The sequence below is a fragment of the Lepeophtheirus salmonis genome, chromosome 8, assembly GCF_016086655.4.
Source record: "Lepeophtheirus salmonis chromosome 8, UVic_Lsal_1.4, whole genome shotgun sequence".
NCBI lineage: Eukaryota > Metazoa > Arthropoda > Copepoda > Siphonostomatoida > Caligidae > Lepeophtheirus > Lepeophtheirus salmonis.
In genome coordinates, this window is record NC_052138.2 from 15,292,459 (window position 1) to 15,307,193 (window position 14,735).

General features: G+C 31.8%; 1 protein-coding gene across 3 annotated transcripts in view; it reads right to left on the reverse strand.

Moving 5' to 3' along the window:
• The window catches only part of LOC121123165 (potassium voltage-gated channel subfamily KQT member 1), a 135,020-nt gene that overhangs the window by 13,920 nt on the left and 106,365 nt on the right, over window positions 1-14,735 (reverse strand). Inside the window, exons 1-9 of one of the 3 annotated variants that reach the window (XM_071890286.1) lie at window positions 3,962-4,325; window positions 3,646-3,901; window positions 3,468-3,558; window positions 1,734-1,860; window positions 1,482-1,657; window positions 1,261-1,401; window positions 1,091-1,201; window positions 825-1,025; window positions 629-764 (exon numbers count right to left, since the gene is read on the reverse strand). In XM_071890286.1, coding sequence (XP_071746387.1) covers window positions 629-764; window positions 825-1,025; window positions 1,091-1,201; window positions 1,261-1,401; window positions 1,482-1,657; window positions 1,734-1,860; window positions 3,468-3,558; window positions 3,646-3,901; window positions 3,962-4,070 — 1,348 coding nt within the window. In that variant the 5' untranslated portion in view covers window positions 4,071-4,325. Of the gene's footprint in view, window positions 1-628; window positions 765-824; window positions 1,026-1,090; window positions 1,202-1,260; window positions 1,402-1,481; window positions 1,658-1,733; window positions 1,861-3,467; window positions 3,559-3,645; window positions 4,340-14,735 lie in introns of those variants that run through there. The other 2 variants (XM_040718285.2, XM_071890285.1) reach the window with 2 other exon arrangements.

Consider the following 14,735-nt stretch of genomic DNA (forward strand, 5'->3'; position numbering starts at 1 on the left):
GGTTAGAGATGTATCAACAAGAAATACATCAATGGACGAAGGGAAGAGGAGCCATGGGCATGAATTAACTCACTCACCAAGATGAGATGACGTTGAAGGGTGAGTTGCAAAGTAATCAATACTATTTGACCTATAATGAGATGAGGCAGATGAATTTCGACAAGGCCCAACATGTCCTTCACTGAAGCTACTAGAGGCTTGATCCGACTTTTCACCCTCTTCAGACTCTTCAATAGAGGCGGGCTTTTTGAGCAAGTGGGCTGTAGGACTTGATGTGACAGAAGTTTTGCGTCGATTCGGTAACATCAAGTATGCAGCTTGGCTCAGTCGACGACCTGCATCACAGAATAGGCTATGTCTTCGAGATGAATCTGTGCCGGAAGGTTGTTTTTCATTTGTTTAAAAAAATATATATTATTTAATGAGAGTTTATTGCTTACAATTATGCATATATAGCTTAGAGAGGGTTAAACAACCACGCAGAGGAATTTTCATATAAAAATTCACAGATAGTATATCTATCTTACGATAGAATGAATGTTTTCAAGGAATGTGATGAGTAAAATGGTTAGTTTGTGAATTTTGAACAATTAAAATTTACAAAACCTATAAGTTTTAGCAATGTTACCTTTTGCATCTTCCTGTGCATAAAAGAGTACTTCCTCATTACTAGGTGTTTGACTTCCATTGTTATAATCTGTAGAGGCATTATCCATCTTAGATCGGGATTTTCGTCTTCGAAGGACACTTGCTTTTTTCGCAACCTATGAGGGATAGATTCGTTTATATTATACATATGTCGACACTGATTCTTCCTCTCTTACCCCTTTCCAGCTGTTACTACTAGATGTAACTGGTTCTTTCAAGTGGATTTTCCAGGTTGCACGCGAAGAAGAGTTCTTATCAGCAGCATAACATCTCCACAAGCTTTGTATTAAGCTCGCTGCAGCAGGGATTTGTCGATTAAAATGTTTTTGCCTCTGCTTTTGCTGAACTTTGAGTGCAAATCCAGAGCCCAAAATCCCCTGTTATAGATACATTATATCCCTAAGAATGAACATCACAGACTCTAAGTTATGAATATACTTACGGCAGGAAGTGCAAAAAAGGAAATAGCAAAGACAGAAAAGCAGGAAGCAACGATTTTTCCCATCCAGGTACGAGGCACAGTATCTCCGTATCCGATTGTTGTTACTGTTATCTAAATGAAAAATAATCAAATATATCATTATTGTGATTCATAGTCCTAATAATACTCACAACACCCCACCAAAGGGCATCAGCATAGCTTTGGAAGTCCGATTCTCCGTTTGGGCCAACGGCTTCTTTTTCCGACAAATACACAAAATAACTTGAAAAAATAAGCCCTAGAAAGCCGATGTACAGTGTAGTGATCAGTTCCTAAATTAAAAGTGTTAAATATATATCAACACGTTGAAGATGAAGAAAGTGGTGGAGAAGTTAAATTAAATTAAATTTACTTGTCGATGTATAAAAACAACAGATCCCAGAAGCCGCCAGGTTCCTCCTTGCCGATCCACATGTAACATGCGAAGTATCTGTAAGAATCGGATACCCCGTATGGCTGAAGTAGCAAAGACTTGTCCATTTGAGCCCCAGAATAATACGATGATGGATGCGGAAACAACAATTAGATCTTATGAAATTATATCATAAATATTTTGATTAACTTCTTTTCATAAGAAAGTAAGCATAAAAAGTGTATATCTTACCAATGATACATATAGGTTTTCGTATAAATCGTAAGCGTCCGAAAAAGCCAATATACTTGGATCGACATCCAGCTGCCCACAGTCGCACAAAGTACTCAACGCCAAAGAAAGCAACGAGGCAAATTTCCTATTTAAAAAATGTAACAAAAAGCATAATTAATCGATAGTCTTCATTAAGAGTCATTAATATATTATCTGATGAGATAAGAAACACTTTTTATGTGGATTGTCAACGTAAAATCAAGCTTAAATGACTTATTCAAAAATTGAGTGTGGATTACATTTATATTTTTATAGAAATTATCGTCAATTTCTATCAGGAATCAACTCTTTGGTTGTGCCGTAAATCACACTTTGATTCTCACCTTAAAATATGATAGATTTTATTTGAAAGGGGCCATATTGGAACCAATATAAGTCGCATACATCAAATAGAGGATCTTAAATATAGCTAAAACTATAGACTGTCTTAATTCATCCCACAAATTTGAATACAAAACCCATGATTTACTCAAATATGTCTATGAAATCTTGGGCTTATGTACATATGAAGTAAATTAATATTTTGACGTTTGTTAGAAATATCCTAGTCAGTGGAGGAGTGGCAAGGCAGCTACAATGTTAATGGAGCCAAACTTGGATATGAATGTTTTAGAGTTTAAAGTTATAAGGTGAACAAAATTTGGAGAATAACAAAGAAATACTCCTCTAAAACAAAAATATACATAGACACAAAATTTTATTTCTAAAATGTATATTAAAAAAAACAAATTGAGAAAACTGTAAAAAAAAATTCTAAATTTAGAAAGTCATTTGAGAAAGAAATTGAATCTTATCCTATTAAAAAATTAGGTTATAAATTTATTTTCTAAAAATAATTCGAAATTATAATTATCATTTCCAAAAAAAATAAAATAAAAGGAACGGCAAATAAAGAGGATCCGAATTATATTTTCCCAAAGAAAGACTTAATTTAAAAAATATATATATATGTTTATATTATATATAGATTTGTAAATCTGGACTTACTCATATTTTCAAATGGCTTCCCTAGTTAAAGTTGTGCCACTTTGTCCTAGTGCCAATAATTTAAGGAATATTTATACATATTTTGATCACCATACTTATGAAGACATTGTTATCTTTAAACAAACAACAAGGTAATTACTTATTATGTATTTATGAGTTGTTTTTGTAAAGAAACTATCCAAGTGGATATATTTTGGAAGCATGTTTTGTACAATTTTTTTTCCTATTACTTTTATTGCACTTTTTCCCCATTAACCTTTTATTTTGTAAAGAAGGAATGTCTAGCCGCTAGGATAGTTTTTAAACTTTGATAAAAATGAGATTTTAATCAAAAACTTCCATTTATGTAAGCGTCTTTCTTTTTTACTCATCCCTGCCTCCAAAAAATTACCATACAAATTGTAAAACATACATGTTTACTACATAGTATGATACATAAAAGTAATTCTTGAAAGAGATCAATAATAATGATTTGAAGAGTATTATCGATAAATTTAAAACATGACATGAAATGATTTACATTGGATGTGAAATTAAAAAGGGTCTATGTTCATTTTTTCATATTTTGAATAACGTTTATGTGATGTACGACTTGTGGTTTGTGAATTGCAAAGATAATATCTCATTGATCAATATATATGTACATATATTTAAATATGTAAGTATGAACAGGATGTAATAAATATCTATTAGCTATGTACTTACCATCCAAAAAAGCTTTCCATTCGCAAAGTTTTCATACTCTTCTATTGTGGAGAGGACAGAAAATATGAGACAAATGAGAACTGCCATGAATCTGAAAGAATTTCAAAATAAATTAAAGTAACACTTATAACTCATGGGCTAAAAAAACAGAAAAAGATGAAATGATTATCACTCTTACACACTAACATGATATGAAAAACAAATCCATCCAGTGGGATGCTCCAGAAATAGATAGACACGATCTTTGAGGGATCGTGTAGCAAGTGCTGCTTTATTATAACCTCTACCATTGCAGAATGAGTACTTGCTCATAAATTGCTGGTCAATAGGAAGATAAATATTGCAATGATTGTAGAACACTTCTTCTTCGACTTTCTTTTTGCACTCTCCGGAATTGGGTTGTGAGCAATCTGTAAGGCGACTTTGCCCTCGACCTGACGATATAATAAATATGTCATTTTCACCATGACCTCCTCCAAGAGGACCTCCCTCACCAGCCTCGTCCTCAGATTCAAAGAAATTATCATCCTCATCCTCGCCGTAGAAATTATCGAGGGAATATGAAAGATTCTTCTCGATCTGTGAGACTGTGTAGGGGTCCATTTCTCATGTTTTATTGCAATTTTGATTGGAGTCTGTTTTGTTTTTCTTAAACAAAGTAATAATAATAATTATTATTGTTCACTTATACTCTCTGTATCACGATCTATGTATGTATATTTATCAATCCCAAGTCACAAACAAACACAATATATGTATCGTATTTCTATGCCTCTTTCTTTAACATGACTACTACACCATTCTCAAGAATTCGCGGAGGAGGTTCAAAAAGGACGGAGAAGTTGTATAATTGCGAGTGTGTACGTAAGTTTAAAGGTACGATTTTATACCCTCAGAGTGTAATCGTCCTCGAGGCTCCTCTCCTCCCTCCCTCTCTTGTTTGTGTTTGTACAGGGTATTGCAAGGAAATGAGAGCACTTTTCAATTATAATTTTAATAACGTATATTTCTATAAAAAATAAGTTATAGTTTTATACTATATTTAGTTATATTTTTTTTTAAATTTTCTACACACACTTCTGTAGAACAATTACTTTTCAATGTGGTCGTCCTTGGCGCTAATGATTGCCTTCAGGTGGCGTCTAAAGGCTGCACGCAAACCCATTGCAAGTAGTCTCCTCAGTGAAACAATGTTTGGGTGGCGGATAGTGCAGACCCTTGACTCCGCGTGCGGTCAGCAAATAAAATCAAGAGGGTTCAAATTAAGGCTGTTGGGAGACACATTAACTTGGGCCAGAAGATTTTCCCTAGCCCCCACTTATTATTTATTCTCATTACCACTTCTTGAGAAACTACACTGTGTTCAAGGACACCTTGAGCTGGTCGGGAATTTCTGTGGGAGTTATTCCCTTCCTGAAAAGTGCAGAGATCTTGATCTCAACATCTCATTCTGATCTCATTTTACCATGAGATGAATACAGGGAAACAAACATACACCTGGGAGTGTATGATGCAATTTTAAGTTCCAGAGTTAACAGGAGTATCCGAATTTCCATGTAACACCCAGTAGATATAATGTACAATGTCCTCGCTCCTTTGAATTAATCAAGAATGCATACGTTTATTAGATTAAACACGTCTCAGGTATTAACGAGTATTTAGGATAATTGTTGCAAAATTAATTATTAATTCAATAAATCATTGTTCATCAAGGGTAGAAAGCATTTTGTTAATCTATGTATATACAATGCACTCGTACAACATACAGGCACCACACATCATTTCATAAATGGGACAACCACTGCCAAATGCTCATAATAACTGACAAATTTTTAAAGACTTACTTTTTAATGTTTATAATATTAAAAAATGTTTTTGGAAATTTTCAACAAAATCATCGTATCAGAATTCATTTTTTGATAGGTAGACAGAGCTGAAGTTTTAAAACTAAGTATCTAGAGGAGATACATCAATGTTGTGATTAAAAATGAAGTTTTTATTTCATTTTTTGTCATTTACCTTATGGAACTTTTCTTCCCTTCACAGAGTTTCCCCTTGTTAATTCATTTAAAATGGTGAATTCAAAGAGGCCCCGTACTTAATATATTCAAGTATACTCAGCGCCCCTAGCAAAAAAAAAGTATCCTTAAGATTACTATTTTGTATTAATATTGATCTCGTGGTCTCCGTTTCTCTACTTTAATTTAAAGCTAAAGGCAGAGAACACTAACTCACAATCTTCCTCTGAATATCTAATCCAAAAAAACTAACTATGGTTTGTGACTAATGTGTTTTGATAATACAGAAGAAAATACTAGAGTATACATACACCTTAATTATTGTGCACTCTGCACATTATTGTCATTCATTGTTGTTTGAATAGGGAAGAAGATAAAACCGAAAATCAACTTTGTCATCATTTATGAAAATGGTAGTTAGTGAGTTTTGTCTGAACAAGACAGAATAACTGTAATGTAAAAAATAAGTTTGTCACTACAATATAATAATAGTCAAATAAATTCTCAAAAATTGGTCTCCTAGCTCCTTTGTTCAACGGTCCCTGATAAAGTTGCGGTACAGAAATGAAAGATAATATTAAGCACTTCTTCAGATACATTTACAGATAAAAATATAAAATAGTAGAAACAGACAGCTGTAGACTTTCCCATGTTGATATATATAAATAGATATGTCCCCATTTGAATAACCTATAAAGCTATAAGAAAAATTATTTTTCAACAAAGATTAATAGACAAGGAAATCTATATTTATGAGTAATTTATGTTCCCATGAATTTTCGGTAATTTATAAACTTATATATGTAATTATAGTTTATATTAGGAATATAAAGTAGCCAAAAGATTTATACTCAAGTCTCAGGTCACAACAGTTTTTTTTAGACCAATGCATAAACATTTTAATTTAAGTAAATCTTTGTGTCAATTTGATCAACTTTTTTTTCTTGCATTTTCTGAACTTTTTATAAATTCAACTTATGTTTTGTGTCAACATTAAAACAATCTTAAACAAAAAATTGAGGAAAAAAAAAAATCCAGTTTCTTTTTACTTAATTAATATATACATACATTCCAAAAATTCATAGACATTGAGGCTTATAACTGCAATTCATGGGAAAAGTTAAGATACCCACGAATTTTACCACTATAGCGTAGAACTTTTATTTGAAATAAAACACTTATATTGACCCTGATATGGCCTTTCTCAAATAAAATCCATCAATTTTTCTTTCGAAAAAACTCACCTCAAAAATAACTTTTTTTAACCCTTAATAAGTTGTTTCTTCAAAAAACTATTTTCAAATTAATAAGAAAAAACTCGGGAATACTGTGATCATTCTAGCCTTTTATACGTATATCAATAGATTAAAAAATGTCTATATATATAAAAATATAGTTTTAATGGTTAAAGATCACACAAAAAGGTTAATTTCTTCTCATAATTATTCATTTCAGCGTGTGTACTTTCAGGGGTGTCCCAACGATTATATATATACTTTTTTGGGGGTGCTTTTTTTGGATTTTATTTGAAAAAAAAAATAAATTCAAAAATCCATAACAATTCACAAAGACTGCTTTTTTTTTTGAAAAATAATTACAAGTATTAAATTTGTGAGAACAAAAATTCATATCTATAAACAGAAAAATAAATGTTTCAGAAAAAAATTCTATTAAAAAGCAAAAATTCTTTAATTACAGCCCTCCAGTCCATTACCTGCGGACACCCCTGACTAAAGTTTCATATTTTTAGGGGGATCCTTCAATTTGATTTTCTGTTATAACTTGATTATAAAATTATTTTCAAAATGCTTCACTCTTTAATGGCTATTTTTGTGACCTCAATAACCGTTTGAAAATGGTTTTTTAAACTAGATTCCGTAATCTGTAAATGGATTAAAATGTTTCAATTTAAGGTAATGATCCTGAATTTCAAAAGTATTGATTTTTTTTTTCAAGTGATACCGAAGATTTTCCTTTAGAAGAAAAACCCATTTTAACCCAACAAACTACTTCAGATGCTCAATAATCATAAATGCTGTACTAAAAATCAATTTGAATCGAATAGAGCTCAGTTTTACTGCAAGTTGATGAAATAATTGAGTTTACTATACATTTGTAGTGTAAAAATCAAATGTACACATAGTTAGACAAAGCATAATATGGGAAACTCTTTAGGAAGTAAGATATATATTTCGTAGAAAAATGATTCATCGTTGCTGAAGCATATGAAACTGCCATACTAATATCATTACAATTATTTTTTATATTTACTATGTATATTTGAATATATGTGTCCATAAAAGACGAATAGTGAAACTGAGGATTTGATGCAGAGTTATAATTGTAAGTCCTTTTTAGACTCAGAATAGAATTGGTGATCGACATGTGAGTAATTCTTACTATTGTCCTTTGAGGGAGAGAAGTAAATAAACAAGAGGATATGTAAAATTACTCCTATGTTGGTCAAAAAGATTTTAAAAATGTCCGGGTTACCATCTTGATTTTCGATGTTCATTTTCGTTGCAGTCCGAAGGACTGGTCCTAAGATTGGACTGGATTGGAATAAATAAATAAAGACGCAAAAAGGGATTTTTAATTGAGGAAATTTTTTGTGAGAGGGCGAGGAGAAAGCAGGAGCAAGGCATATAGTACTACGGAATTAAGACCCCTGTTAATATCAGCTGCCTGCTATAAAATTATAATATTATTTTTATTATCATTTTTTTAATTTACATCAAAGATAGGCGATAATTCTTCCTTTAGAGGGAGACATTAACACTAGTGTTTTATCCGTCCTTATTGAGCTCTGAAGTCTGCAGTCCACTCGAGTTAAGTCTCGGTTCTATCCTATTTATATGTCCTAAAAACTTATAGGCTTCCGTCTTCGATGACATCACTCAACTTTATTTCTTCTTTGTTTAATCAGTTCTAGTACTGAGTGTCCTAAGGGACGATCCCAAAGACTGGACAAAACACTAGTGAATACTTCGTCGACCTATTAAATAATTAACAAATAAGAAGAAAGAGGACACTCAACAACTGTTTTTCTTTTTCTAATTTTTAAAAGCAGTTTCTTCATTAAAAACTACTCAACTCTATTTATATGTAAAAGTCCTTGTTGGACTCGGAGGATAATTGTAGTAAATCCTGGAGTAGAGATTGGGTTCATTTCCTCCAAACCATAGCTGCTCGTAGCTAATTGAATGAAACACCATGGTAGCTGAGCTGCTCTACTTCCAAACATCTGAGATACCAGGTTCATTTTCTGTTGTTTTTTTAGCGAATCAGTAGATCATATTATTTTCAACAGGGTATTTCGAATAGTCAATGTTTTAGTTAAGACATTCTTGTGTTCTGCAATAATTGATTTTTTTTATTTTATATACTCCGATGTATATTTCACACATTATTTACCAATATTTACGGATCTAAATTAATTATTAAATTTTTGATATATAGAAAGATACAATTTCAGTTATTGAACGATTTAATAACGACATATGTACATATAATTGAAAAGTATAGCTCAAAATATTATCACTTATCACGAATTTGTATTATAACTGGAATAGATTTATTGACTATAGTGGCAACGAAGTTTTGTTATCCAATGTTGATCCTCTGATTCTACTCTGAGTCCAACATTGGCTTATATTTATAATTGTAAACCCTTGCAAGATCGCCACAGACAAAATAGTTTAAAGAGTTCAATTTAATTTTTTATCCTTACATAACAATTTGTAATATTTACAATTATTGTAAGTTTTTTATTTGAAGTTCTTCAAATGATTAATTTGCACAAAATATTGTTTCTACATGTGGTGCGTCAAAATGAAAATAGACTTGTAAAAAAATTCAGAACACGAGAGTCTCCTAATTTAAATTATACTTCATATATATTGGTGTACAACTCAATCTTTTAGGGTCGTATTTGAGTCAATAATAGGCTTTTTATTCAAATTTTGTGGAATGAGCTAAGATATCCAAGTATTTGAGCTATAGTTTAGATCTTTTATTTAATGAAAAATACATACTTATATTATCTCCAGTATGGCCCCTTTCCAGTAAAATCTATTAATTTGTCATTCTTGCAGTATAAAAAACAATTTTGGTTATTTTAAGTGCAATTTGCGACACACCCAAAGAGTTAATAAGAATAATTTGTTGATATAAATGACGATATTTTGTAGAAGAGCTCTAGCTTGATTTCGTGTCCACGGGCCACACATATGAATGAACTTATCAATTAAATATTATCCGTGGATGCATTATAAGAAACGTACTTAATTTAATTTGCATGAAATGTATAGAATATATGGAGTTAAAATATGTTTTAATCATAGTGAACATGATTTTATTGATATGAAACAAGTCGTGTGTCCACTTTTTAAGGAACCAAATTCCATTATTATTATTGTTCGTGATGCGAAAGACCTATCATCTATTACAAGGTGAAGTTTTCGACAGACTTTGTCTTAGAAGTGGCATGGAACATGCGGATCCAAAAGTCATTTTGAAGAAACCATTCACTGATATATGTCAAAAATGATTGAGGTACGTACTAAAAACGTCCTGTGTTTTGACAAACAAGTCCCGGGGAGGTCTTAGAGATATAAGTTGTGTTTTTTTTTGCCATAAAGAATTGGAGACCTCTTTTCATTTATTCTACGAATGTATAAAAATTACCCCAATCCTTAAGATGGTGGAAGAAGAAATATAAAGTTTAATGTAAGACTGAGTCTCTCGGATTGGCTCATTGTGACGTCCTCACAGTATAAATATATGTGGAAAATTGAGTGGCTTATCTCCAAAGTACAAAGTAAAATATACGCAGTGAAGCACTAGAACCAAGAACTCATTTTTTGGATCTTTTTTCTTTTCCTTCTTGTCTCGTTAACCATATTTTAATTAAACATAGAATATTAAAAAAAATAAAAGGACCGAATTAGTTTGTTCTAAAAAAAAAAAAACAGTGTCATTGTCAGACCGGTCAAGGATTTTAAACTCAAACTCAACACTGATGTATTATTACACTGTCCAACCATCAAAAATGGTATACCCCTGATTCCAAATATGGCCACGAGAGAAAAAATAAGACTATATTTGGAATTAGGGGATCAAACTGTACTTAGTTGAGCATATGCTGTTCTTGTGCAAAAAAAAAAAAAAAAAAAATTAACAAGTTATAGATCCAACGGAGTCTAATTTTTTGTCTAATAATAATATATATTATCCTACATTATTTTTTTTTATTGTTGTTAACAATAAAAAATTTACTGGCATTGGCTTCGGTCTGAAAATCGTAGACTGGTTGAGACCGATATGATTATGAGTGGAGCAAACTAATTTTGTCTTTTAAATATATTGCCCAAGAACAAAGAAAAATTGGTTCTAGATCATACTCATTTAAAAATCCGGTTAGACCAGTGGACCCTATCATTTCAAATATAGCGACCCATTTTAGAACAACAAATTGGGAAACGACCCCAATTCTTAAAATATCTTATACATACATTCATTTTTTGTACAAGAAATTGCCATATATTGCAATTATGCATTTTAGAATATTTATTCGTGAAGTAAATATACATTCTGTACATTATTTATCGGAGAAGAAAATCACCCCGTCACCAAGATGTTTGAGGTTATTAAGAAGACTCCCATCCGTTTATTAAACGAATCCTTGTGAATAACCATAGGTATTTAATAAAAAAGTCGTTTGGATCCGTTAGATACCACCCTTTTTTTAAATAATTGGGGATGTATGCTGAAACATCCCTTCACAAACTCAAAACAAAATTGGTATGGCTATAAATTAGCTACAGGGTCCTTATTTACAAATAACCCACCGGGAGGGAAAAATGTACATTTTGTAAAATCGAAGTTGATTCCTCTCGCCATCTATTTTATAATTGCACTGAGATCGCGGTTTCGAGTGAAATATAAGTCTAAAAATCACTTAAGACCGAACTGGAAAATAAGTTTTGTCTCGGACTGAGTCTCAACCCTAATATTTACCATTATTTTGATTAGTCTATAAATTTGATTAGAGCATTTGGTACGTTTTTGTTGTCTCTTTTCATTACCTACGTAAATAGACTTTGACTACAATAAATTTCAACAATTCTATAAAATATGATTAGTCATAGTATTTAAATTGAGTACCTATTTAACAAATTCCCAAATAAAGTCTTTTGTAAATATTAATTATTAGAATGTGATTCATTTCATGAAAAGTTCCCTCCCAGCTACAAGAATCAGACTACAGCTCAATTAAATTTATTCATAGGTATAGTATAAAGATACCCATTTCTTTTTAATAATGACCATATTTAAAAAAACCACATATTCTATTTATTAGTTTTCTTAAAAGTAAACTAAACACAGTGAACTTTCCACAAACAAAAATTTCATTTGATCTTATTTCTTATCATAGTTTTGAGGCAACTTAAATATGCTATCATAAATAACATATAATTATTTTGTTTTTAATGAATACAAATTATCCTATGGATCCTGCCATGGACTTCAAAACTTTTTGTGTTCAAATGGGTAAATAATAACGGTTGGCCCGGTACTTCATAATATTAAAATCCTACATAGTAGTTTATTCGATACTAAATTTTAATATTGCTTAGTAATATTATATTAAAAGCGTTGCTACACATTTCTATACGGTAGCCAAAGTTTATTGATTGAAATAATAAGATGACATATGTATATATACGACGAGGGACCAACACAAAATTGTATTCCTGTCCTTTTGGAAACGGAGCATAATTATAGGATAACTTATTACTTTGCTTATTTATGAACAAAAAAAAAAATGAAAATCCAAGTGAGACGAGAGAATCGACAACTGACAACAAAATACAAATTATAGTATTTTTGTATTAGCAAGGTTAACACCCTAATAAAGAACATATATTATAACTTGTCTTGACTCTGGTTAGGTAATTTTCAATAGCCCCTAAGTATACTTTGCTCTAAAATTTCCGTATTAGGTAAATATAATATTTTTCCATAAACGCTCTTTTTTACATAGTTATAACTATTCTTTGTTTAATGAAACAACTGTTTAAATTTTCAAAGTATATAGAAGTACCTTCCCACTTTTATTCAATTCACAAAAAGTCTTGAGAATCCATCTTCTTACAAAAATGAGGTCAGTTAGGTCATAGATATTGTAATTTGAGCATGTGCAAATTGATTTTGAAGTGAGTCCCGTGTTTGCACACACCGGACAGGAAACAACAACGCATTGCCAATTCAAGTTGCTGTTTAGAGGTATTCAAGAGATATAACATGGATTTTTTTTGCGTAGTTATGCGACCAATGTTATTAGAACAAGCTTAGCTATGAAGAAAACCGTAGGGTAAGCACAGTAACAGTATATTTGTTAACTCTCTTTCTGTCTGTCTTTGTGGTGGCGTCATTGGTTGGCTTTGTTTGGGTAAGTATAATACTAGGTATGCACCTATGAAATGAAACTTTCGGCTATTGGTCACTAGGTATCGCTAGTTAGACATTATAAACCAGTCCAAAAACCTAAATGCTTATTTCGACATGTTTCAACAATATTTAATTGATTGTTTGTACAGGCACTTTTTTCGCTCGTAAAAATGCGGATATTATTGATTTTCTGTTACCAATTGAAAAAAAAATGCTTCCAAGCCCATAAAATGCTTGTGGAAGCTTTCGGTGGATATGCTTCAGGTGGTTTGAAAAATTTCAAAGTGATGATTTTGACGTGAGAAATGAAGAGCGCAGAAAGAAGGCAATGCTGTATGTGTTCTGGGACCATGTTGTATCATATGGTATTACCTTCTACAACCCGGTCAAACCGTTAATAGTGATTGCTACCAACAACAATGGATCGATTTGAACCTTGCTATACGCTAAAAACGCCCAAAATATGAAGCCAGGCAACACAATATAATTTTCCTTGAAGACAATGCACCATCGCATCGCTCTATAGCCCCCGCCAGTTTGTTGAATCGTACAACTGGGAACCACTTACTCGTGAGGCTTACTCACCAGACCTGACACCTTCTGATTATGACTTGTTTGCATAGATGAGCCACGCATCCAATGATTTACGCTTCGATTCTCTCGCTGGAGCCATAAAATGGATCGATGGCTGGTTTGCAGCCAAAGACGAACAATTTTTTTGGTAAGGCAGGCATAAATTGCCTGAAAGATGGGGAAAATGTGTGGCTAGCGAAGGAGCATACTTTGAATATTATATTGGTTACCATTTTTTCACAATAAAAGTTCAAAATTAAAAAAAAAATCTCTTTTCATAGGTGCATACCTTGTAGATAAAAAGTAAAAAAGTGTTAGTAATTTTTAATTTGTTTTTTCCCATTAATTCCTTATTTATTAATGCTGTATTTTAGAGGCTTCAATTATTCTCTATTATGAAAAATTCTTGTATTTTGGGTCCCAATGAGTAAAATTTCTGAACTGAAAATTGAGAAGATCATAAGCTGAGTGGAGGGCAACCAGTGAGAGCCGTTTATGAAATTTGGGTAACACAACGATTGTAACTTCTAAACTAACTGTAAGAATGCAATGCAATTTTGCAACGTTTTGTTTGAAGATTAGTAATAACCAGAATTGAAATGGTTCTGTGAACAGTGTTACAATACTTATATGAGTCAGGCCGGGGAGTTATTGAGTGATGGGTTAATGTTATGCATGTTTCTCAAATCTGATTTAAGTGAGATTTGTAGTTCATTTTGGAACGTCATACTTTCGGAATCCGAGGTCAAACCTAGTGGTACGTACTTTAAATACACTCCTATGATTTTTATTTTATTCAATTAAAAATAAATTAATATACACATTTTGCTGTAGATTATAGTCGTTTCTTTAGCAGCCTTGATAATTCTATTATACAGTAGCTTTCATGATTAAATGGCAATGAAATGTTGCGATCACAATTACAATAAGGTGCATTATTTGAAATCGTGAGATATTCGATGTGTGGCGTAAGAATGTGAAAGCCTGGTTAAAAGGATTGAATCTCACGCCAATTGCATTATCATTACTCCCATTTCAAAGTACATACATATATACAGGGCGGTTCAGATAAATTGGGAAAAACTGTAAAGGCTTATAACGGAACATTATGAAAATTGCATTAGTCCTTATTTTTTGTTTGTAAGATTGAAAATACAATAATAATTAAATTTTAAAAGTACGAAAATGTCCAACGTGCCATGTTCTCCTCTCCAAACAAGAAACA